General features: G+C 34.9%; 2 protein-coding genes across 5 annotated transcripts; both read left to right on the top strand.

The window, feature by feature from the left end:
- The first annotated feature begins 6,956 nt into the window (after positions 1 to 6,956).
- LOC121266737 (phospholipid-transporting ATPase 1-like) lies at positions 6,957 to 15,186 on the top strand. 4 transcript variants are annotated; one of them, XR_005940905.1, is made up of 9 exons: positions 6,957 to 7,361; positions 7,611 to 9,613; positions 10,860 to 11,193; positions 11,328 to 12,120; positions 12,311 to 12,434; positions 12,603 to 12,822; positions 13,509 to 13,967; positions 14,060 to 14,606; positions 14,807 to 15,186. XR_005940905.1 is itself a non-coding variant. In XM_041170542.1 (8 exons), the coding sequence occupies exons 2-8, from the start codon at positions 7,912 to 7,914 to the stop codon at positions 14,256 to 14,258; spliced, it is 3,831 nt and encodes a 1,276-aa protein (XP_041026476.1). In that variant the 5' UTR covers positions 6,957 to 7,361; positions 7,594 to 7,911; the 3' UTR covers positions 14,259 to 15,186. The 4 variants fall into 4 exon arrangements, 1 of the variants encoding a protein (XP_041026476.1); XR_005940906.1 differs by having other exon boundaries at positions 7,594 to 9,613; positions 10,866 to 11,193; XR_005940904.1 differs by having other exon boundaries at positions 7,594 to 9,613.
- Positions 15,187 to 17,812: 2,626 nt separating this feature from the next.
- LOC121268530 (WRKY DNA-binding transcription factor 70-like) lies at positions 17,813 to 19,296 on the top strand. The gene is made up of 3 exons (XM_041172843.1): positions 17,813 to 18,244; positions 18,372 to 18,476; positions 18,636 to 19,296. Exons 1-3 carry the CDS (start codon positions 17,907 to 17,909, stop codon positions 19,081 to 19,083), a joined length of 891 nt encoding a protein of 296 aa, XP_041028777.1. The 5' UTR covers positions 17,813 to 17,906; the 3' UTR covers positions 19,084 to 19,296.
- The last annotated feature ends 6,728 nt before the right edge of the window (positions 19,297 to 26,024 follow it).

Raw genomic sequence — 26,024 nt, 5'->3', positions numbered from 1 at the left:
ATCCAGCGTATAGCTCCAGCCTATGCCTTGCAACCTCAGCGCCAAGGCCACCAGCCTGGGCCATGCAGCGCACCACCATGACTCACCATCAGCAAGCCATGCCAAACCACCTAGCCATGGGCCAACCCGAAGACCACCATGCACCAACCTAGCCCATCATGGGCCATGCATGTCACAGCTAGACTTGGTCCATGACCATTATCATGTTATTTATTTTATTTATTTAATTTGATTTATTTATTTATTTTCAATGGACCTATTTGGGGGTTTCCAAATTGTATTGCTTATAAATAAAACTTCATTCACTTGCCTTAGAATCTTTTGGCAAAACTCCTAGAGAGAATACTATTGTTTGAGAGATCATAAACGGTGCCTTTGTACTTTGACTTTTTGGGTGAAATTCGTGAATCCCAAATAGAGGATTACACTTTGCAATTCATTGAATATGTGTAATTTATTTATCTTGTTTTCTTGCAACTTGGTGCAATTCGTGAATCCAAGTTGTGTTTATCAATATATGAGGTTTATTCAATTCTTGTACAATTCGTGAATCAAGTATTGAATTATCATTGTTTGTCCTTTTGTTCATTCAAGTTCATAAATATTTTTTGCTTTTGTTCTTGAGTATTCTTCATTGTGTACTTAGTGTTCATCATATTTTTTGCTCTTCCAATCCATCCAATCCATAAAAGTCGACCACCAAAGTGTTTGTCAACTTTCCATAATTGGTTTGCCTCATCAAACCCTACCCTAGCCGAAACACATTACCCTTGCCAAGTCACACTCATTTTCGGCAATCACTTGCCATATTGGGACTTGACCTAGCCGCCCATTCTCCTCTCCATATTGGTGTTCCTATAATTTAGGAACCCTAGTTGACCTAATCACATCATCATATCCGGCCGTATCCCTTCCAAATTGAGTTCCAAGATTTTAGGAACCTAAAATCACTCAATCAACCAAGTCAAACCCCTTGTGGCCGTCCAACCCTAGCCGCCTATCTCCAAACCCTAAATCAAAACCCTAAACCTAAACCCTAGCCGCCCAACTCCATCTTCCAAACCCTAAACCCTAACTCCCAAGTGGCGCCAACCCTAGCTCCACACTAGTGCCGTGCGCCTCTTACACCATTGTAGCCCATACACTTCCTTGAACTTTTCCACCATTCCATACACCCATTTTAGCCTAAACACCTAACCGCACCATACCAAAATGGTCATCTTAGCCACCATTGTTCGAGAACCAAGCAAGAGAGGAACGAAGATTTGGTCATCACAAGGTTATCCTTGGCGTGGAGATCATAGTGTTTAGGGACTTGATCGAGGTCCCTAACATAAAGGCCCCCGTGTTAGTTCGAGTCTCGAACCAAAAAAGCCTAACTGAATTTAAAATAGAGATGTTCTTGTCAATATCAACATTTAATTGGTTATTCTCACCTTTATATTAAACACCATTCCGATCGCCACCCCCAATAAATAGTCGAAATAATTACAAAACAATTTAATTAGGCATTGTTCTGGATGACAACCACAATCAGCCACTTATTAGCAGCAGAAGCTAATATGAGCGGCAACTGAATCCAACCTTGGAATGGCCATAATTGGTGCCACCACGGTGTTGGATTCTGCCATTCTCGTTGGTTTTGGTCAGTCTAGCACCATCAGTACCGTGGTGGCTAGCTGCCACCTCATCATCGGAGGTGATGACCGGACTTGACATAGTTTTTTTCTGTCTTAGTTTAATTATTTAAACAAATTATACAATTTTAACATTTTGTAGGTGGGGTTTATTATAAGCCTTGATGGAGAGATGGAAAAACTGGTTATCCAAATACATTCCATGATCCACTGAGTAAATGCATTAGGGAAACCATCGGTGAATCCCAAGAATGAAGTCCTAGCGAACTCTATTAAAAGCTTTCATGAGATCCACTTTTAGAGTGCATTGGGGATAACCTTTGTCTCGGTGGTAATTTATTAAGAGTTTCTTAGCCAAAAGGATGTAGCCACCTATGATTTTATCTTGGATAGATGCACTTTGCTAGAGACCTACAAGGTTAGGAATGACAATTTTTAATCGATTAACCCCAATCTTAGCAATACATTTATAGACATTGTTACATCAAGAAAATAGGCTCTTTGTACAACCATTGGGGAGTCCCACCTTTACATGGTACGCCTACCTCTCTAAAGAGTCGATCCCGACTTGGGAAGCAAGGGTCGTGGAGATCAGGATGCAGTTCAACAATACACAAAGAATGATTGGAGTGCCCAAACGACTCAAGACCAAGCAAAGGGATAATGAACCTGTCACAGGGTTCATTGCAAGGTGCTGAGTCCCTTACTATTGGCTGTCCCCAAAAGTTACTCAGCAAAAGCTCCTCAAGATGTGCATTAACAACTTCAAACACGACTTGTTATCAGTACTCCTACCTCAAACCTGAAAAGACCTTCATGACTAAAATAAACAAGTTGCTAGTCGAGTGTGCCTTTCACTTGGCTAATACAAGAATAATGAAATCAAGGTTTTTGTTATGATAAAAAAAATAGCAAGTAATTTTTTTTCTCTCCAAAATGGAGAACTCGAGAGGACCCAAACACTAGAAAAAAAATGAATATTTGTGATCAATTATTTGTGACGAAAATATATTCATTTTAATAAAAAATAATCATTTTAATAAGAAATAACTGATCATAAATAAACAATTTCTTATAAGAAACCCATTCCCAACTTATGTTAGGAGATTGCAATTGGTGAAAGATTATTCTATTTAGAGTAAGGATTGATCGAGCTTCCTAAACCTAAGCAAAGGGATTAAGTGGGAATGAGTAGGAGATCCAAATACTTAGAAATAAAATATTATTAAATGATATGGTCATTGAAATAGACTCTCCTAAGCAACATCATGTGGTCACCTCAAATCCGGTATTTGTAATAGTTGAAGAAGATATTATTTGCCCGATAGCGGAGATCTCGCCAAGCATAGCCAATTCTAGTTCTAGCACCGAAACAGCAATTTCAGACAAAGACAAAAATCTTAAAGCTGGAATACCGAACATAATAATGACCGTTTGAAAAAATGGATAGTCTCCAGCAAATGCGGACATAATTTTTGGGTTGAAATTACGCCTAAGATCACTCTCATTGAATTAGTTAACAGTTAAATTTGAATATTTAATTTTTAAAGAATAAAATATGCTCATAATAAATTGGCTAGAATTTAATTACAATAACTTTTAATTTTTTTTTTAAATTTAAAGATTATTATACATACATCAAATACAAATTTTATTAATTATTTTTCTCTCTTTTTCTTTCTACCATATATTTTATCACAATTATTATATTAATTTGAGTTTAATGATATATTAATTTAATAAAAATATGATTATTAATTAATATATAATAGGTAAAATAGTAAAATATGATAAAATAAAATAAATTAGTAATTAAAAAAATTAAATATTTTTGAAATTATTAGTTATTCATTACTATATAATGAATAAATGTATAATCTAATGTGAAAATTTTTTGTGAATAACTAAAATCAAATTCATATTATATTATTTTATTATTATATAATGAAAAAATAGTTATTCTAATGTGAAGATTTATGTGAATGGAATAGCTAAAAGTCAAATTTCTTTTACATTCATAAAAAATATCCTTTAACTTTGGCTAATTCAATAAGAGTACTCTAATGCTGCATGCAATCGTGAAATGTGTAAATACCATGTATTCATTTTGAAAAAGAGTAAAATTCATTATTAAAAAAATATTATTATTTTTATATGAATTCTATATTTATTTATTTTTTTAAATTGGTTGTACAACACTTATGTACATACGATTACAACCATCATTTCTCTAAAATGATATAAAGCAAGAAAAGATAGATACACTTAATATTATTTGAATTACAAGAAAAGTTGATCAATTATTTTATAAATTAAATATTTAAACGATGTGAATTAATGTGTATCTTCTAAACTTTACCTGCCTGCAACTATAACAACTATTGTTTACAAAATAAATGTGAAGTCTCAGTAAATATAAATTTTAAAAATTTAATTTTAATATATATATATATATATATAATTTATAGTGTAAAGACGTTCAACAATATTTCTAAACAAAAATAATAAGCACGCATCATTTTTTTATAACATATTACACAATTATATTTTAAAATAAAGGGTAGTTTAGTAAAATATTTTATAAAAATAACATAATTTTATAAAAATATCTTCACTTTAAAATACATTTACTCTATTATAATAAGTGGCTATCTAATTTTAAATAATAACTTTTTTTATTTTTACCAAAAGGTTCTTAAGACTCTTGACTATTTGACGTATAGTTACTTTATAGAATTTAATGAAAGATCATGTTTTATTAAAAAGTCTTTAATATTAAATTAATAATATTTTTTTATTATATAAAAAATAAATAAATAATCCAATATAGATGCAGATCAATATTTATATTTTGTTAAACTTTATCTTTTTTTTAACTTTATATTTTTTTTTCTAAGTCAATAAATTATTGACTTTTTTATTTAAATTATTATTTCAGTTACACTCTGGAGCTAATGCAGGACCATTCCCTATTATTATGAAATATGTCTCTATATATTATGAAATATGACAGTGAAATATGTTGTGTACGTATTATTGCTTATTCCTGAAATAACAGCTGTTGGCCGACAGCTTCGTTTTCATCCACAGAAACACACAAATGAAAGGACACGTCACGCTGGGCCCAAAGAAAAAGAAAAAAAAAAAAAAGGCTCATCTAAATTTTAGCACAGTACCCAAAAGGACAAGCTTCCAACGACCTTGACATAATGACGTGTGTTTTCAAAATATTTCAGGATTTTGAATTTGATGTCGTCTTATATTCAACTTTTCCTTTTTTTATTTTATTTTTATTATTATGATTTAAAACTACTTTTGCATGTATCCTATAATTAGGATAACAACATGAGTGTGAATCTGTGATCCTCTTTATCTATTAACAGCAATTAATAATTTTTTATTTTCCCATAACAATATTTCACTTTTTTTTTTTTTTATTGTCCGTTTATAGCGAAATTATTTTATTTTATTATTATAACTTTTTCAAATACCTACATAAAATATAATAATTAATTTAATTTTTTAAATTTTAAAATAATAATAATATTAAAAATAATATTATAACAATATTTTATTTAACTTTTAGATTCTATCTAAAACTATCTTATCTCATCTCACTATCTAAATTTCACCATATGTAAGGATGATTGAATAGTTGAAGATGAATGTTTATACAAGGAGACGAGAATGCATGTATTACAATCACCTCTTTTAGGGTGAGTTTGGATGTTGAAGTGAGTTGAGTTGAGTTGAGTTGAGATGATAAAATATTATTAGAATATTATTTTTTAATATTATTATTATTTTGAGATTTGAAAAAATTGAATTGTTTATTATATTTTGTGTTGGGATTTGAAAAAATTGTAATGATGAGTTGAGATGAGTTGAGAGTAGTTTATGTTCCAAACGCACCCTTACACTATTCTACATATATATTTTTATTAATATTGCACTTCAAATTATCAACATTTTTTCAAATTTTTATCTCAAACACTATGTTATATTTGGGTTTTAAATCCATCTCAAACCAATTATTGATAGGATCTACAATTTTTTTAACTTCTTATATAAAGTAAAACATATCTTATTCTACTTTATATATTTAAATACATATTTTAATCTATTTCATACATTCATTCAGGGTCAACTCAATACGTTTCGGGGCCAAAGCTAAAATTATGAGTGAGGTTTTTTTTTAAAGTAAAATTAAATAAATTTATTTTTATTTTTATTTAAAAATAATCCCTATCATTTTGTAAAGTAAAATTATTGATTAAGATTTTATACCACATTTTCAATTAATAACTGGCTTTAATCTTTATTAAAAAAATTTTGATTTAGAGAGAATTTTATCAAATCTAATTTTACAAGTATTTTAGACTCTTAAACACAATTATAATCATTATTATCAACAAAGTTCTATAAGCAACTTACACATTTAAAAAAAGGGTCATTGCCTCTTCAAATGATTATACAAAAACCTTTTATGAATACTAGAAAATTAAATTTTGCTATTTATAATTTTCACATTAATTATATATTAAACTAATAATGACAAAAGAGAAGTGTATTCTTACAAGGATAATAGGTAAAATAATTATTATATGTGATACTTTTAAAAACTAATAATGATATAATATCTATTTGATCTTATTTATATCCTCATTCTCATTGAGTTAATTAAAGTTTTTTATTGGGTATATGTTTTTTTTTAAAAAAAATTCTACTTTATATATATATATATTTTGGGGCCTTGGGCAATTGCCTAACTTGCCTAATGGAAGAGCTGGCCTTGCATTCATTCAAACATATCTAAATGGGACCTATAAAACATACTATTATTTATAGATCAACTCAAATCATCTGATATCACCTTAACACCCAAATGCAGCCTAACAATTTAGTAAACTAAACTATTAATTTTTCCAATTTACACTAACATTCCATATACACATTAACTCTTAGTTTTATGGGTATAAAATGAATTTTCTTTATCTTTTTTCTAAATATACATAGAAGAAAAATTTTATATACTATACTACACTATCATTTTAATAAAATAATATTATCGATCAATCTTTGAATTATTTTTATCAAATTTTATAAGAAGGAAATAAACACACAAATATACTTTGTATTTTGTAAAAGAAGTATTTAAGAATCACGTATGCTTAATGTTTGATATTTTTGGTTTTTCATCAATAAAGTTATAAAATTAAAGAAGTTGAAAAGCAAAGATAAGAAGAGAAGAGAAGAGAAGAGAAGAGAAAAGAAAAGAAAAAAGAAAAGAAAAATACAAGTAACGTGTAGGCAAAAAGGGACGAGACCATAGTGGAGAGAAGAGGGAGGTGAGTGGAGTGAGGCAGGCAAAAGCCAAATATTCGTGTGGTTTACCGCCCGTCTCTCCATTTTCTTCCTACGAGTTTCTCGGCTTTCGTGCACCCTTTCGATCTCCCCCAGTTTCAACATAATCACCCCCCAACAGCTTTTCGATTCCTTTCTTTCTTTCTTATTTTTTTGTGTTTTATTTTTATTTTTTGAATCGAGCCCTAGATCTTTTCATGATAACTCAGGCGAGATGCCCGATCTGCGGTCGCTCTCAGGGTCCCTCATAATTTCGAATTCAGTGCATTGAAGGATATCGGATCCGATCCGATCTCGTCAACCAGCTTCGTCTCATCAATTCCTAGACGATAAGGCTCTCTGTTTTCTGATCCTCGGCAGGTACGAGTTCTTGGGCTTTTCCTAGTTTTGCCTCTCTTTCTCGTTGCTTGCTTCAATTGGGTCCAATCTATCACATTTCCGTCGTACTTTCTGTATCCGGTTTCTGAAATCAAGTTTTCTCATAATTTTTTAAAAGAAAGAAAATTTGTTGTTAGATTCGCCTTACGGAAAGGCAGTGATTTTCTGATACATCTCAGATTTATGTCGAAGTTTGTCTTACTTGTTTTTTCAGTTTTGGCATTTGCCCAGGCAACCCTATACACGGGCCACGGCTGCTGCTATTTGCATCAAAGAGGAGTTGTCGACGCATTGAATTGAATCGAGCCGTTACTATTTCTTCTTGCAGCTTCTGGTCCTTTTGCGCGTGCGTGTAAGCGTATTGTAATCTCCATCATCATCGCTATTCTTTTTATTCGTTGATTGTCGTAATTACCCGAGCTTGGTCCAACGACTACGAGATTTGGGGCTTGAAGTCCAACCGGTTTACGCCGGAGATGGATTTGGAATTGATGGAGTCTTGGTGTGTTTGGGGAAGAATTGTTACCTTTTTATGAATTCTGATCGTCATTCGCTGCGTGAAGTCGGCTCCTTTAACTGTCTCTGCGCCGATGGTTCCTTCACTTCTTCGGTTTTCGACGACTCTCAGTGCAATCTATTAGACGACGTGGTTTCGGTCGAAGACGATCAGCCACCCCTCGAGGGTTATTGCACTTGTTCTCTTCCGCATTTCGAGTCCGCGGAGCCTCCGGATTTCGAGCAGTTTCCATTGGAATGCCCCAGACAGGGTAGGAGGAGACGCCTGGTGTCTTGGGGTGCAATGGAGCTGCATAATCATCACATCAGTAATAATAACTACAATCCCAATTCGGTATCGTTTGAAATCTCTGGCAATAAGTCTCAGAGGAGCCTACGCCACAAGAGCGTGCAGTTTGAGGATACTTTCTTGTTGCGTGAAGAGAATCCGAGGTTAATCTATATAAATGATCCGAGGAGGACCAATGACAAGTATGAGTTCTCAGGGAATGAGATTCGAACGAGCAAGTACACAATCATAACTTTTTTGCCCAAGAATCTGTTCATTCAATTCCATCGCCTCGCCTATTTGTATTTCCTGGCCATTGCTGCTCTCAACCAGCTGCCACCTTTGGCGGTGTTTGGAAGAACGGTGTCGCTTTTTCCTCTTCTCTTTGTTCTCTGTGTGACAGCCATCAAAGATGGGTATGAGGATTGGAGAAGACACAGATCAGACAGGAATGAGAACAACCGGGAAGCTCTGGTACAGCAGTCTGGTGGATTCCGATTGAAGAAATGGAAGAAGATACAGACTGGCGAGGTGTTGAAAATCCGCGCTGACGAGACCATTCCGTGTGACATGGTTTTGTTAGGGACGAGTGATCCTAGTGGACTTGCCTACATCCAGACTATGAATTTGGACGGTGAGTCGAACTTGAAGACAAGGTATGCTCGGCAGGAAACAGCTTTGGCAGTATCTGAAGGGTGTACAATTTCAGGGCTCGTCAGATGCGAGCAGCCAAATAGGAACATATACGAGTTCACTGCCAACATGGACTTCAAAGGGCAGAAGTTTTCCCTCAGCCAATCAAATATAGTTCTGCGTGGTTGTCAGTTGAAGAACACAGAGTGGATAATAGGTGTTGTGGTGTATGCCGGACAGGAAACGAAAGCAATGTTGAACAGTGCAGCCTCCCCTTCCAAGAGGAGCAAATTGGAAAGTTACATGAACAGGGAAACCCTTTGGTTGTCTATTTTTCTCTTTGTAATGTGTCTGGTCGTGGCCCTTGGAATGGGCCTATGGCTCCTACGCCACAAGGAAGAGCTTGATACCTTGCCTTATTACAGAAAGCGATACTTCACACATGGGAGGGATGATGGGAAGAGAAACAAATACTATGGGATACCTATGGAGACCTTTTTCTCCTTTTTGAGTTCTATTATAGTGTTTCAGATTATGATTCCGATATCTCTTTATATTACAATGGAGCTGGTGCGTTTGGGCCAGTCATACTTCATGATTGAGGACAAGGATATGTATGACAGTAGTTCTGACTCAAGGTTCCAGTGCAGGTCATTGAATATAAATGAGGATTTGGGTCAAATACGCTATGTTTTTTCAGACAAAACCGGGACGCTCACTGAAAACAAAATGGAATTCCAAAGAGCAAGTGTATGTGGGAAAAATTATGGGGTATCCTTGCTTATGGGGGATCCACTGCTAGAAAAGAACATTGCTGGTAATGACAAAGTGCTTAGCTTCTTGTAACTTTTTTGTTTGTTTGTGAAAGATCATGCTTCTAGTCTGGTCAATTTTTTATTCTTGAAAAGAATGCTGCTTGAAATTGTTGTAATGAAGTTTTTTTTTTATTTGTCTCTTTGCCATAGGTAGGATGTTTCACTGTTATTTGTTTATGAAATCTGAGATTCAAAACTTTTATTCCTTCATGCTACTAGTTTTTGCTGTCTTCTCAAGGACTTATCTCAACTTGAATGGATACTTCTTATGCAACCAGGGGTCATTGACACAAGAATTCTTCATCACAAGTTTACTGTGTTGGGCCATATTTTGTTGCTCTTCACAACATTTTTTGCTTTTCCAGTTGCCAAGTCTTTCCGTTTGAGCATGTGGTTGAATAACCTAAATCATACCTTTTCCCTAATTTGATATTAGACATCTATATGATGCTGCCTCTTGTAAGTTTGTATTCCACATGGTTGATGTGGCAGTTCACTTTCTACTAGCTCTAAGTTGCTTGGCATGACCAGGTTTAGTTTGTTCAAAATGTTGTTGGTCAAGTACTAAAACAGTCCTTGGGTCTTACACGTTTATTTTTTCACTCTTTGATTCAATTTTATTAAATTTCTCCTTGGGTTTGTCCATTTTCTCAAACAGTCCTCCATCATATTATTTTTTCATTTTGCTTCAAAAAATGAAACAAAACATAATTTGATAAAAAATGAAAACAGAAAAAACTAAATTCTTAAATGCTAGATGATAACATCATTTCCTTTTTCAATTGTCGAGGTTATATGTTCTTGTACATAGAGATGTATGTTCTCCATTTAATCTAGAAGCTTCAGTGGCATCTGACAGTTTTTTTTTTTTTTTTTTTTAATTGAGACGAGAATATATGTTTTTACCGCCAGGGGAAACTTGTGTCAGTTTTTAGTGAGGTTTCGTCTGAGTCTTCAAATCAAGTTATGACACATGACATTCTAGAATAGAACGACATGAATATGAACAATTATTCTATTGAATATTGATAGGTCAAATTGATTAGAGATTTTGACTAGTTTTAACATTTTAATTTATTGGTATTTGGTACCATCATTTTTATCATGCTGATAAGCTAGGTCAAACTACTGTAATAGATTTGATATTTTGAAAGTGCTGTGAATTGTCTGTTTTAATGGATTTGGGAGATTCTTGCATGATCTTTCATCTTGTGTGTGTGTGTGTAATTTTTTTTTTTTCTTTTGCAGTTACAGAGAGGAGATGGAAACTTAAATCTGAAGTTTCTGTTGATTCTGCACTCATGGCATTGTTGCACAAAGATGTAGTTGGAGATGAAAGGATTGCTGCACACGAGTTTTTCCTCACGTTGGCTGCATGTAATACTGTGATTCCTATTATTACCCATGGTACATCTTCTAGTTGCATAAATGGTGAATTTCATGAAGATGTAGAAGCTATTGATTATCAGGGGGAATCTCCCGATGAGCAAGCACTAGTTTCTGCAGCCTCTGCTTATGGATATACCCTTTTTGAGCGCACATCTGGACATATTGTGGTTGATGTCAATGGTGAGAAACTAAGGTAGAAAGCCTCCCATTGATGACATGCTTGCATTCTAGTGTCAAAGGATATTTTTTTTTTATTTTTTATTTTTTGTAACAAATCTTATATAGTTCTTGAGCAGTCACTTCACTAAATATTGTTGTGCAATCTAGGTTGGATGTACTGGGGCTCCATGAATTTGACAGTGTACGCAAAAGAATGTCTGTTGTTATCAGATTTCCTAATGGTGCAGTAAAGGTGTTGGTGAAAGGGGCTGATACTTCCATGTTTAGCATTTTAGCTAATGGCACCGAGATGGGTGATCATATAACAAATGCCACTCAAAGCCATCTGAGTGAATATTCATCGCAAGGTTTACGCACACTTGTAGTGGCTGCCAGGGACCTTACAGAAACAGAGCTCGAGACTTGGCAATGCAGGTATGAGGATGCTAGCACTTCATTGACTGACAGAGTGGTGAAACTACGTCAAACAGCAGCTCTTATAGAAAGCAACCTAAAACTTCTTGGGGCTACTGCAATTGAGGACAAGCTACAAGATGGTGTTCCGGAAGCCATTGAGGCTCTCCGGCAAGCTGGAATCAAGGTCTGGGTTCTGACTGGAGATAAGCAAGAAACAGCAATTTCAATTGGTCTTTCTTGCAAACTCCTGACCTCAGATATGCAGCAAATTATTATAAATGGCAATTCTGAGGATGAGTGCAGAAATCTTTTGGCTGATGCTAAATCCAAATACGGTGTGAAATCATCAAATGGAAGAAATCAGAATTTGAAATGTAACAAGAATGCTGAAACACGGAATCTTAAGGTACCAGTCAATACAAAATCATCCAATGTGCCACAATGGTATGCAGGGAAGGAAGATGGATTCCCAAGCGTGCCACTAGCACTCATAATTGATGGAAACAGTTTGGTTTATATCTTGGAAAAGGATCTGGAATCTGAGGTAAGAACACTTTATTTCCCCCTTCATAAAGGATTGTGCAGCCTCATGATATGTATTTTTTTAGCTGTTTCTGCTTTTCCTTATCATTTGGATACAACTTTACTTTCAGTTAAGAATTTCTTTAAGAATACACAATCCTGTTTGCTTGCATCTATGAGTTTTGCTAAAAATTACTTCCATCTCTCTACAGCTTTTCGACCTTGCTACTTCGTGTAGGGTTGTGCTATGCTGTCGTGTTGCACCCTTGCAAAAAGCTGGAATAGTTGATATGATCAAGAGTCGCACTGATGATATGACGCTGGCTATCGGCGATGGTGAGTTGTTATAACAATAATTTCTAATTTATTTTTTCATTTGAGTAATTAAGTTTATTTTGCATGCTCTCTTCAACAAGTTTTTGTGGCTGCTACATATTGTGTGTAAAATCAAGAATTTTTCAGTTTGTGTTATTCTTCATTTTTCTGACTGATGGCATTTGGTAGGGGCCAATGATGTTTCAATGATACAAATGGCGGATGTTGGTGTTGGAATATGTGGTCAGGAAGGCCGTCAAGCAGTGATGGCTTCAGATTTTGCTATGGGACAGTTTCGGTTTTTGAAGAGATTACTTTTAGTGCATGGACACTGGAATTATCAGCGTGTTGGTTACTTGGTTCTGTACAACTTTTACCGCAATGCTGTCTTTGTATTGATGCTATTCTGGTATGCATGGTTTCTTTTTGGTACCAGTGGATTGGTTTGTATACTTCATGCTTGGGGAGAAAACCCTTTATCTGCCAAATCTTTGAGTTTTTATCTCTGTCCCCTCTCCCCTGACGTGGCATTGAATAAAAAATAAATAAATAAAGTATGGATAATAAATTTCCAACATCCAAGTGATCTGGCACAATTAGGTAAAACCATTTTTCGATTCCCCACTATAATAGAGAACAAAGATTCCCTTTAAAAAAAAAACATGACTTGAGCACTTCAATGTGGGCTTTGGTTCCTTGGCTACTGAAGCCCTTTGATTATAATAAAGGATAGATCTAGATTTTTGTGTTTTTTTACTTTGGAAAGCATAGAACTTAGAAAAGATTGAATCTAGATTTTAGAAACCTTTGCAAATTCTTTATCACTTTATTGTTTAACAAAAATAAAAGATAAAACTGAAACAATTATGGAAGGGTTTGTAAATAATCAGAATTGGATGATATGGGGTTTCATCTATTTTTGCCCAATTTGGTTACCAGGAAGGGTTTCGTAATCTGAAATAGATACTTTTTCCCCAAAATGGTCGTTATACTCTTAGGTTCCATGTTAGGGGTTGGTCATAGGGGTAGAACTCCAATATTGTAGATTAGATGCCGCTTCTCTTGAAATTAATATGATTTTCTTTGCATTTGTAGGTATATACTATGTACAGCTTTTTCAACAACTTCTGCATTAACAGATTGGAGCAGCGTATTTTATTCGGTTATTTACACTTCTATTCCTACTATTGTTGTTGGCATTCTGGACAAAGACTTAAGCCATAAGACACTATTACGGTATCCAAAACTCTATGGTGCTGGGCATAGACAGGAAGCTTACAATTTGCGTCTCTTTTGGATCACAATGGTTGACACACTGTGGCAGAGTCTTGTTCTCTTCTACATACCCTTGTTCACCTATAAGGAAAGCTCAATTGACATATGGAGCATGGGGAGTTTGTGGACCATTGCAGTTGTTGTTCTTGTGAATATACACTTGGCAATGGACATTCGTCGCTGGGAAGTGTTTACTCATGTTGCAGTATGGGGATCAATAATCATCACATATGCCTGTATGGTGGTATTGGATTCTATACCAGTCTTTCCCAATTACTGGTCAGTTTTAGCATCTATCATTACACTTTTAAGTGATCTTATTTTTCAAAGCTTTCTAGAACAGAGCTAATATTCTTCCGAATCATTGGCAGGACAATTTACCATCTGGCAAAGTCACCCTCGTATTGGCTCACCATTTTGCTTATCATAGTTATAGCAATCCTCCCTCGCTTTCTTTTCAAAGTTGTACATCAGATTTTTTGGCCTTCAGATATCCAGATAGCTAGAGAAGCTGAGATCCTAAAACGACATAATTATTTGGGGTTGAAGCAAGATCGCAGTTCCAGTTAAACGCTTGAACCTCAAACAGACGAGGCTCATTTTGGAGGGCTTCCATTTGGGGTGATCCATCAAATGGCTTTCTAGCAGAGATTGGTTGTAAAATTTAACGATAATGTGTTTAACTTTTCTGATGTTTTCCCCATAGTCCATGCAATTGCTTATGGTTGTAAAATCCCAACTGAACCATTTGCCTGGGGCAGTACTAGTTCTAATAGCAAGTAATAATAGTATAAAAGCATTTAGGTGACGTTGATTTATCGTCTCTGCAAAGACTATTGAGTTGGGCTTGTAGCAGAATCTTGGTTGGTTTTGGTGACAGGACTACAATGGATGAGTTCATATCTATTGCTGGCCCCGGTATGAATTTAATGTTGTGTTTTACAAGTTTTATTAGATGTTACAGGATTGGCTATAGAGTTTGATAAAAAAAAGACTGCCAAATGTGCAAATGATATGTTGCCAATTTTTGTGTTTTGACGTGCTCATTACTTAATGCCTACAAGTACTATATAATTAATTATGTGACTTGTCAATGCTTTCTGCTTCTCATTCTCCAGATGGGTTGCGGAGCCAACCACAGGCATGGAAAACGGGCGATCGGAGTTGGGCAACGAGCGGATTAACCAGTAGAGGATAGAAAGCAGATTTGAAGCCAAGAAGAGTCTGTTGGTGGTTGAAGAATTAGAAGATGCCGGTCAGGGAGGAAAAATATGTTGTAAAAGTAGGCGAAAGAGGCCCCTTCAAGATGAACCTTTAGCAATATGGTTGGCTTATACAGGAGCCAGATGTTGGCGGTAATAAAATAGCAGGGTGGTGATTCGAAGTGTATCATGATGTTAAGGGTCCTAAAAAAAATAGGGATTTTTGTTTTTTTAAATGACCAAAACAAAACAGGCGGGGGACATTATTGTTGTGTATAAAGATCACGATTGACTTCTTTAACTGCTTTAGAATGAATGAGAAAGTGTGCAAGAAGTGTGGTGTGGCCTTAGAAATCCGGAGTTAGAGAGCCACTAGTATGGTGTAAACCCCGTCACAGGCTGCTGCCATGTAAGGATTATGGTCAGCCATTTCTGTATCCATCGATCATGATCTTCAGGAGACCAAGGCAAGTCTATCTAGCCCTTGACTTTTGCGAGAGTGACTGTTTTTTAAATTCGTGGATACATTAATTTGACTCAATTATATAAGAAAAGGGAGTCGGAGACCCATCACAGTAGATATAGCGTGTGAAATTAAAGCAAAAAAGACAATGTAACAGGTCATGAAAATGCACAAGGCTCAGTAGTTGTGGAGATTGACAGCGTTTGGGAGCAGTAGTTTGTGTTTGAAGGAAAGCAATACATGAAACAAATGAATTTTGATGTAGAAGATAATGACTGACAATTTTAATAACATTAACATGGCAATATTCATTATTCACCCCACCCTCCTCCAATGTGCATGGACTGACTACGTTTCTGTCTTATAAATCCCATAGAATATTATGAGTTGGACAGGCTGCAATACCATAAAAAATGTTTCAGACTAGCTCTTTCTTCCGGCCACCCGAGGAAGGTTTGGATATTGTTTTGTTTGATGAATTTGATATGCAGAAAAAATCTATTCATCATTCTAACTCTCATCATCTTATAATGTGGCATTAGATGATAGGTTTATAAGTGAAATGTTATAAATAATTTCCAATGATATGCAGCATCCCATACCCATGATATCTCACTTTTTTTTTCTATCTTAGGACTAGGTGGAGGGGTCCGTCCATGAAGGGTGATGATCCATCACAACACACAATCACTCCCCAGTCCCCACTAAATGCTTATCCAATATCAGGAGAGGAGAAGACACCATCGCCCACATCCACACTTCTACTTTTCAACTTCTCTTTAATGCATTAATTGTTTTTGTCCTGTTGTCTAATGTTACTTTTCATTTTAACTTTTATTATCTTTTTATCATTTTATTTTATGATATAGTATTATATGATTGAAAATAATTTATTATATTTTATTTATAAATTTATTATTTAATATTATATTATAAGATAATTGAATGATGATGAGAGTTAAGATGATAAAATTTTTTTTTTTTGTTTCAAACTTGTGAACCCCACAATTACCCCCTCCTCAACCAACCACGCTGTCAAGTTCACAACCGTCTTTTCGTTTGTGACCACACCTCACTTTTTTTTTTTTTTTTTTTCTTATAACAATTTCAAAGATTTCTTTTGAATTCTTAATTCATTTCAATTTATTTTAATTTATTATTATAATTTTTTTAAATTTTAATAAAAATATAATAAATAATTTAATTTTTTCAAATCATAAAATAATAATAATATTAAAAAATAATATTGTAACAATATTTTATCTTCTCAACTTAACTCATTTCAACATCTAAACGCAACCTAAGAACACTGGCATTAGACTAACTAAATACTAGGCAATTTCAGATTTTGATTAAATTTTCCTAAAATCAGCTGTATTAAACTAACTAAATCACTCAAGTCAAGTTATGAATTACAATAAATGAAAAATTAAAATCATATTTAGTGAGTTATTGTACACCAATCAAAAGAATATTTTATTAAAAAGTATTCTCATTTTTTTTACTCACACTCACGTCTCCTCTCTCACTTCCTTCAATTTCTCTTTTGTTCTTAAATAATTTTTTTGGACAATAAAAATTAAATTATTATTTAACATATAGAATTTATTTGTAAAATATAAAAAAGTTAAAAAATTATTAAAAAATATAATATTATATTATTATTTGAAATTTTGAATAATTAATCTAATATAGATTAACCTCTTCAAAAATTAAATCTCAAGTTTTAATCATTTGTTTTCGTAGATAAAATGAGATGAATTGAAATAAAAGTTAAAAATTGAATAAATTATTATTAGAACATAACTTTTTAATATTATTTTTATTTTAAAATTTGAAAAAATTAAATTATTTATTTTATTTTATAAAAAAATTTATAAAAATTATTTAACTTCGTTTAGTTCCTAAATCTATTTTAACTCATTATTATAATTTTTTTAAATTTTAATATAAAATATAATAAAAAATTTAACTTTTTAAAATTTTAAAATAATAATAATATTAAAAAATAATATTTTAATAATATTTTATTATCTCGACTTAACTTAATTTAATACAGCTTACATGAAATAAAAATTTTGTAAAAGTGTACAAAATTGAACACGCGATCGAAATTTGGACTTGGCTCTAAGGATAAGGAAATGGGGGTGGCGCCCTACGTGGCTGGCCTATGACGCCAACACCGTGATATCATTCCATGACATCCTTGGCAATTCGCAGAGAGCCAAAATCACATTACCTACGGCCTCTACATTGCACGCGCCTACGTACTCGTTAGGGTCCAACACAGACACTGAACACAATTGCTCTAAATTGCGAGTTGGTTTTGATTCAAACTCAAAAAACGTGAGGAATTTTCCCATCAGCTTTCCTCTCTATTTCTTTGCACCTGGCTCTCTCTCTCTCTCTCTCTCTCTCTCTCTCTCTTCCTTTTCACTCCCTTTAATTATCGTCTTCCTCTCCCAACCCCCAACCCACACGGCAGGCACAATCTTATCACGCTCATTTCTCTCTCTCTCTCTCTCACTCACTCACACGCACAGCTACGCAGAAATGGAGTGCTGTTGTTTGCCGGAGAGCTTACCCTCCAAACCCGAAAGAGCCATTGAAGAGCTAACTCAAGGCCGTCAATTTGCCACTCAGCTACGCTCCCTCCTCAATACCTCACTCCGACTAGATGTCTCTACCTCTGCCGCCAATGATCTTCTCCTCAAAATCCTCAATTCCTTTCATAATAGCCTTCTCATTTTGAATTCCGACGACGGGGTTTCTCTGCATCTTCCCGATAATAACCCTGCCCCGGCCCCCTTGTCTACCGAATCTTCCGAAGGTAGCTGTAGGAGTAGTACTCCCTCTACCCTTAAGGATCGCAGGGGATGCTATAAGAGAAGGTCACCCAATTCCCATAATCTGTTAGTTGATTCCCTAAAATTAAATTTTCTAACCATCTATCTGATTTTCCTATATATATATATATTTAAGTTTTCTGACAAATAAATGCAATTTCTTACGCTGCAGGAAGAACTCAGAGTCTTGGACAAAAGACACTCCCACTCTGTTGGATGACGGCCTTGCTTGGAGAAAATACGGACAAAAACTGATCCTCAATGCCAAATTCCCAAGGTATTATATAGAAATCCGTCTCTATGTCGCAGTTTCTGCGAATTCTGGGAAATAATTTGCTTAATGTTGAACAAAAATCCCTTCTTGTCGTTTTATAATCTCATCTTCTGAAGTAATCTTTGTACTAAATGTTCTAATCTGAGCACAATTTGTTGGCAGGAACTACTACAGATGTACTCACAAATTTGACCAGGGGTGCCAAGCAACCAAACATGTGCAAAGAATCCAAGAAGAACCCCCAAAGTACCGGACCACATATATTGGGAATCACACATGTAGAACCTTCCACAAAGCTCCTGAATTGATATTGGATTCCTCTCCCTTTCTGCTGAGTTTTGACAGCACCATCACCAACAAACAAGACAGCCCCTTCTTCTCATCCTTCCAGCCAATCAAGCAGGAGAACAGGGAAGACAAACCCAGCAGCGATGATATCACCCACAACCATTCATTCTCGTCCGATTTTCTCGTGTCCCCCGATCGGTCGGCGTTCGATTCATTAGGCCACTTGACGGCCCTCTCGGAGTCCGATAACGGGGATGTGATGTCTAGGTTTATGGTGGAGCCCGTTGACTTTGACGTCGATTCTTTGTTCTTTGATTTTTGACGGGTGCGTTTTCCTTGCAAGTTCAGAAAGAAAATGTATTCCTACATCCAAAATGTCAAAAAAAAAAAAAAAAAAAAAAAAACTTGGCTTTGTTTGTTAAATAGATGTAGGTAGCCTATGAAAAAATAAAGTTAGCTAGCTCTCCTTCCATGTACAAAATATGTATGTAAACCTTTCCTTAATGTAACATTTTTGTATGCTTTTTTATTTTTATTTTTTCTAAGCATTTTGAATGTTTTTCTTAATCTAAAACTTTTAAAAATATATCATATCTTACATAATATATAAATAAGATATGACATATTTTGCCGAGAAAAGAAAAAGATGTGACATATTTTATTGTACAAAATATATTTTTTATTTTGGATGAAATTTCAAATTTTTAAAATAAAATTTGAAGACATCGCACCATATAAAAAAATGATAAGTATGAGACGTGAGAATAAATAAATAAATCTGAATATGATAGAGATATACGAGAGCATTCGTCCTTGAAACGTCGCGGGTAGATTCCGAATCTTCGCAACAATCTTGTGCCTTTTAAAAAGCGGAAATTGAATGTTTGAGTGTGAGAGGGGAAAGGCAAAATGTTGAATATTCTATGCAAGTTGAGTGCGAAATATGGACCCAAACAAACAAAATTGGATTGGTAATTGTAGACCTACATGGTACTAGTGCTTAGCCTTAGTGTTTTGGTATCAAATCATACGTCATCTTTTGAAAGCTATTTTGTTTGTTAAAAATGGCATGGCACCCAAGTTTCAATTTCCAACCCTGGTGCCGGTGAAATACTTGAGAAGAAGATATGATGGATCCCTCCTCGGCCTTTCCTTTCCTACCAATAAACATGAATTCATCCACAAAATCATACCAATAAAATAAAAAATATACAAATCAGAATGAGATGATGTATTCACTTTCACTCTCTACGCGTTCATCACTTGTATATTAACAAAAAAAGGTTTTCTCTATCAATTGCGTGTTTATATTTCTTTCCTTTGCTCTCGACAATGGTTGTCCAAATTTTATCATGGTATCATAGCGGTATCTTCCTCGGATGATAATTTTGTAAATTCCTCTTTCTTTCCTATTCTTTTATGCGTTCGTAGCAGAGAGTTTAAGAAATCCAGATGATAATGATATCTTGGATAAGGTGCAACGGTATGGTACTGTCTTGGCTTACAAACTCTCTTTCTAAAAAGATAACTTCCAATATTTTGTATTGTTGTGAGGTGTTGTGTAAAAACACACAAAAATAAGAGCAATCACAATTAAGTACATGATGTATAATATACGTGATTTGGCAAATTGTTTACATTTATAGAGCTGCAGAAATTTTATTAACATAGGATATTACAATCTCTCAATCTCAACTCACAATCTCTAGGAATCTTTGCTCTCTCACACGATATGCACTCACTTGACAATTGTTCTTTATCAAAATATGCTAAAAGTCGTACAAAATAAGTCAAATATGACATATATATATATCAAACGGCGCTGTAAACCAAAATTTGGCAAAATCTGTGTTCTTCACTCAAGTAGGCATGTAGAGTGGAGGCTCGAGCGAACACTAGAGTTTGTGTCTCGCTCGAGCTCACTGTTGCGTGGGACTCGAGTGAACTCGTGGGTTGAGCTTCGCTCGAGCCCACTATCGAGCGCACGTCGAGCAAACACTCTGTTTCTCAATTTTCAGCTCCAAAACCAGTCTCACATACACCTCAACAATCTCCCACATGGAGACTGAGTCTCCACATGCTGGCCACTGTTTCCAGCCAAGCCCTATCATCTTTGCAGCTAACAGCTCCTGTCTTCAAGCTAGAAGATGCACTAAAGTTAAGCCCGACTTTAGTCTTCCATCTACATCGCCCTTAGTCAGCACATCTATTGGATGACTCACAATTTCCACTGCACTAAGAGTATATGATCTCGAATCGATCTTGGTAACCTTAGCCACTTTTCCAAGCTTTCATGAGGAACGACAAAGTTGACTCCCTTTGGCTTCCTCACATATTTAGCGCGATCAAGCCTTCCTTTTTGTACTCTTGTATTTCTCTGCACATTACTTGACCTTGATGTTAAATACAATGAGTTAGATCTCTTACCATGCGCTAGGACCAGCACAGCCCTAATGATCTTCCAAGCTCATCCAGAGAACTCTACTGCAAAACCGCTGTCATCAAACTGTCCCACATAAATCATGTTTTTTTTTTTCAAATCTGGAATATGTCTGACTTGCTATAAAGTCCACACGCTTTAGTTTGGAAGTGTGATGTGCACATAACTCACTTCCATTACATTCAGTGCCTCTCCATCAGCCGCATACATCTTCCAAAAATTACCAGTAATATAGTTCTGCACGATTTCTTGATGTGAGGTACTATAGAACGAAGTCCTTGAATCCAACACCCAATCTTGCACATGTCACACATATAAGGACTGTGCACATTTCTGATTCTTTTGTGTTACATAATACTCTTTGCATCCCTTCCTTTTCATTCAACCTCATTTCCATCAGTTGACTTGTCAAAGATTTATTTTGTTGTTCAACTTTCTTCACCAATTATTGTGTCATCCAGGATCTACACTTTTAGAAGATGATCATTGGGATGGGTGAGCAGCGAGCTAGGTTATATTATCTTTTGCAAAATTCTTAGGTTGACTCAAAGACTGTCAATTCCTCCATTCCTTCAAGTTCCAAAGTTGCTTTAGATAGTTCCTCTTCTTTTAACTTGTGGCATTATCGACTAGGACACACATCTCCTTCTAGATTGTTAGTAGTGAATAAACTTGTACATGATATCAAAATATCAACTACTACACTTTGTCCTCTAGCAAAACAACATATGCTTCTTTTTTTCCTTAAGTCAAGTATATCTCATACTCCTTTTGAAACCATACACAGTGACATTTGGAGTCCATTTTTTATTCCATTTGAAAGAGATAAAAATAACCCAGACCCAATATGGTATCTAAGACCCATTTCATTGGGTGACTTTCATCAAGGAAAAAGAGAGAAAAAGGAGATGAGGAGACAAAGATTGAGAAAAGGAGGACAATATATCATAAGGAAGTAATGGAAAGGAAGGGAAAATAGAGAAAAGGGGGTTAGACACGAAAAGTGGGTAGTGAAGTGATATAAAACCGAATTCTTTAGCAACCATTAACAGAGTCCAATAAAAGGGATTGGATCGGCAGAGAGAAGGGGATTGAGATTGATTTAATGCGAGAGCTTCTTCAACCTCCGAACGAAAACTTTAGTCTTATTTATTTTCTCCAGGCAACAGGGGTCACCGACCCCATTTGTACAATGAGCTATGAGAGACCATGAGAGACTGTAAAATACTTCTATTTATAATAGACTTGCCTTCCAAACGATCCGTGGACATAGGCCCTGTGCCGAATCACGCAAATATGGATCTCATTCTCCATTTATATTTGTTATATTTATTTCTTATTTATTGAAATAGACATACATACGGACACCAGATCACCACTCTGAACGTGGACTCCAAACAACATCGACCGAGGCTTGAACTGTCACTGTGGGCCGAGAATGACTTTTTCTCCTCTTCTAGCTTGTTACTACGAAACAAATCTTAAATCTGCCATTGATGGTTCTCGTTCTTTCTTGTTACAGTTGATGATTTTCCAAATGCACTTGGGTTTACTTTATGAATAACAAAGTCCAAACTTGGCACTTGATTCAATCATTTTGTTCAATGATTGAAATTCAATTCGGTACCAAGATTCAACATCTCATATACTTAATAATGGCATTGAATTTTACATCCCGGACTTCTATGGCTCAAAAGGAGTATTACACAAGAAAACTTGTATTGAAACACCTACACCAAAATGGAGTGGTTGAAAGGAAACATAAGCATCTGCTGAATATGGCATTCTCACTCAGATTCCATTCCTTTCTTCATTTGAAAGTTTAGGGTGAATATGTTTAACAGCAACCTATTTGATTAACCGAACCCCAACACCTCTTCTTGACAATAAATTTCCTTATGAAGTCATTTTTTCTGTTGCTCCTTCTTACTCTCACTTAAGATTTTTGGTTGTCTTTGTTTTGCCTCTATAATTTCGAAAAATAGAAATAAATTTGATCCTTGAGCCACCAACTACATATTTCTGGGATATCCTTATGGGATAAAAGGATACAAAACTTTTGATCTCGACTTCCAATCAATCTTCATTTCTTGGGATGTAGTTTTTCATAAAACTATCTTCCATTTTCAATATATTTCTTCTCCCTCCACATCTGCTTCTAATTCTTTTGTCTTGCCATATTCTATACCTGAGGTTCTTCCTACATCATCTCCACCTTTTGTTTCTTCTCTTCCAAACTCCAATCCTACAACATCTTCTCCTTCTAACTCTAATAAAAAATACTACCATTAAGCCTTCTTCTTCTTCTTCTTCTCCCTCCCATTCTCGTCTCATTAGACAATCTTCCCAAGTTCGCAAGCCTCCATCATATTTGCAGGATTATTATTGCAAATACTACCATTCAACCTTCTTCTTCTTCTCCCTCCCATTGATCTCCTCTCATTTAAGATAAAGGACCTTGGTGAATTAAAATATTTTATTCGACTGGAAGTAGCAAGATGAGCAATTGGCATAGCATTAAACCAGAGGAAATATGCACTAGATATCCTTGAAGATCTTTGGTTATCTTGCATCAAAACCCTTTACATGAGGACACAAAATATATTTATTTCTCTGTAAATTATAGCAGTTCTCTATCCAGAATTTTAATGTGAGGTAGAGTATGGTAAAGACAATAGAATTGTCATTTTGATTATCTATTTATTTATAATTTTTTTATTATCTCTTGATTTAATATGAAATAGTTAAATAAATAAAAGATGACCGTTAAATATAGCGAACCCAATACGCGCGAGACAAATTTTGATCAATAATTCATGCATGGGATGGTCGCGACAATTTCCCCGAAAGTTAAGTCAGTCGTGATTTTAATTTCTTTGTTTTTTTGTTGTTGCCGTTTTGATGAAGTCAGTCTGTGATTTTACAGTTCAATAAAATAGATCACGACACAGTGATAGAGGACCAAAGAACTCAGCAAGCAATCTATTCGACAAAACGTTCCCAGCACTTGAATTTGGACCACTTTCCCTCTTTCGAAACGGCCAATAAACTACTACTGTACACTACATGAACACAATAAAAACCAAAAAAAGAAAACGGCATCGAATGCCCTTCTCTTTTGTTACAATCTTCAAGTAGCCCTATAAATTGTTGTCAATCCAGTATTCTATGATCAGAGAATTAAACATATCGAAATAGACTGTCACTTAATTCGTGACAAAATTCAGGCTAGTATCGTAAAGACCTTACATGTTAATAGTACTCATAAACTCATTAACCTCCTCAAGATAGGTCTTATTAACATTTTCACTCAATGGGAGTGTTAGCAATTCCAGAAGATACCTGAGATGATTTAATTAATTCAGCATGCATGCGTTCATTCACTTTTATATAAATGCTACACATGATCATGTATGTATTATTAGAGTGACGTCGTTTTCTCACATCATTAATATTATAAGAAAATTTTCTCTATCAATTACGTGTTTCGATCTGTTTCTTTTGATCTGATCTGCTCTCTATGTTTCTTCATATTTTCCTCTCTGCTTCTTGGACTCAGCTACAATGGCTGTCCAAGTTTGATCAAATTACAAGGAGTTCAATCATTTTAATTAAAAAAGGGAATACGTACGGGGTCCTTGATTTTGATGTCCGCTTGGATACTGCATGCTGAAACTTTGCTTATGCATGTCCTTATCAATAGTCACTTTCTCTGTGCCGTCCTGCTACGTGCGAATACATCTCTCTCTCTCGCTCTCTCTCTAGTACATCTTTTTTGTCCGGTCACTCTCTGCGGACAACTTGTCGAGATCAGCTTTGTTGTTACGCCCACAAATGTTCCTAAGAATAACATAGTTTTTTTTTTTTAGAGGAATAAAATAGCTTTCAAGCCACTCTGATCTCTTTTCTCAAATTACAAAAGGAAACTTCCCTTGGTAGACGTTGCAGATCGCCATTACCACCTCGCAGCCGCCGGATACGAGAATTAATATAAAGGTTTGAGTATCGATTATGGTAAAATATCATATTCTTTAATCGTTTTATTTATATATGTTCTTTATATATATATATATATATAGTTCCATATTGCATGGGATATATGTTTACTGCATGTAGAAGATGCGTGAGGGTGATTTGTTGCTGATTTTTGTTAGATATGATCTGTATATATATATATATATAGACGTTGAAGCAGGAATATTTGCAGAAGATTGAACAAGGTCATCGGTCATCATCCGCATCCTCATTAATATTATACTCACGGCCAATATCATCCTGATCATCATCCTGATCCTGCATTGATCTCGAGTTGTTTATTCAGTTGTATTGGAAGATGGATGTTCGCGATTTGTTACCCAGTCGTGCGTTGCTTTGGATGGGCAGATGAGCATGTACATAAGAGTGGCAATATGTGACATGACCCGTTAACTCAATACGAACACGACACGATAAAAGCGGGTTAGGGTTTACCCTTAACGGTCAGGTCAAAACATGTTGACTCGTTAAAACATGATAGCTTAACGGGTTGATAACTGGTCGACCGACCCGTTAAGAAAGTTAAAGTTACAATTATACCCTTATACCTAAAAAATAAAATTGTTCGGATTTTAATTTCGATATTTTTATTGTTTTGATTGTAATTTTAGACTTGTAGTTATTTTTATATTTTTTTATAGATATTATGATTTTAATATTTATATAAAATTATGCTAAACTTAACTAGATAAAATGGGTTAATTTTGGATCTATTTCAATCCATTTACATAAACGGGTAAAAACGGGTTGACACGACACGACCCGTTATATTAATGGGTTATGTTAGG

The sequence above is a fragment of the Juglans microcarpa x Juglans regia genome, chromosome 5S (genome assembly GCF_004785595.1).
Source record: "Juglans microcarpa x Juglans regia isolate MS1-56 chromosome 5S, Jm3101_v1.0, whole genome shotgun sequence".
Classification (NCBI taxonomy): domain Eukaryota; kingdom Viridiplantae; phylum Streptophyta; class Magnoliopsida; order Fagales; family Juglandaceae; genus Juglans; species Juglans microcarpa x Juglans regia.
Note: the sequence above shows the minus strand (reverse complement) of the source record. Positions and strands in the feature narration are given on the sequence as shown.

Bases quoted from the DNA above. Each gene is read 5' to 3' on its own strand.
- LOC121268530 (XM_041172843.1), top strand. From the start codon at position 17,907: ATGGAGTGCTGTTGTTTGCCGGAGAGCTTACCCTCCAAACCCGAAAGA. The intron at 18,245-18,371 runs GTCACCCAATTC...CTTACGCTGCAG, and splicing joins AGGGGATGCTATAAGAGAAG to GAAGAACTCAGAGTCTTGGA. The intron at 18,477-18,635 runs GTATTATATAGA...ATTTGTTGGCAG, and splicing joins CTCAATGCCAAATTCCCAAG to GAACTACTACAGATGTACTC.
- LOC121266737 (XM_041170542.1), top strand. From the start codon at position 7,912: ATGAATTCTGATCGTCATTCGCTGCGTGAAGTCGGCTCCTTTAACTGT. The intron at 11,194-11,327 runs GTAGAAAGCCTC...TGTGCAATCTAG, and splicing joins GTCAATGGTGAGAAACTAAG to GTTGGATGTACTGGGGCTCC. The intron at 13,968-14,059 runs GTCAGTTTTAGC...AATCATTGGCAG, and splicing joins CCAGTCTTTCCCAATTACTG to GACAATTTACCATCTGGCAA.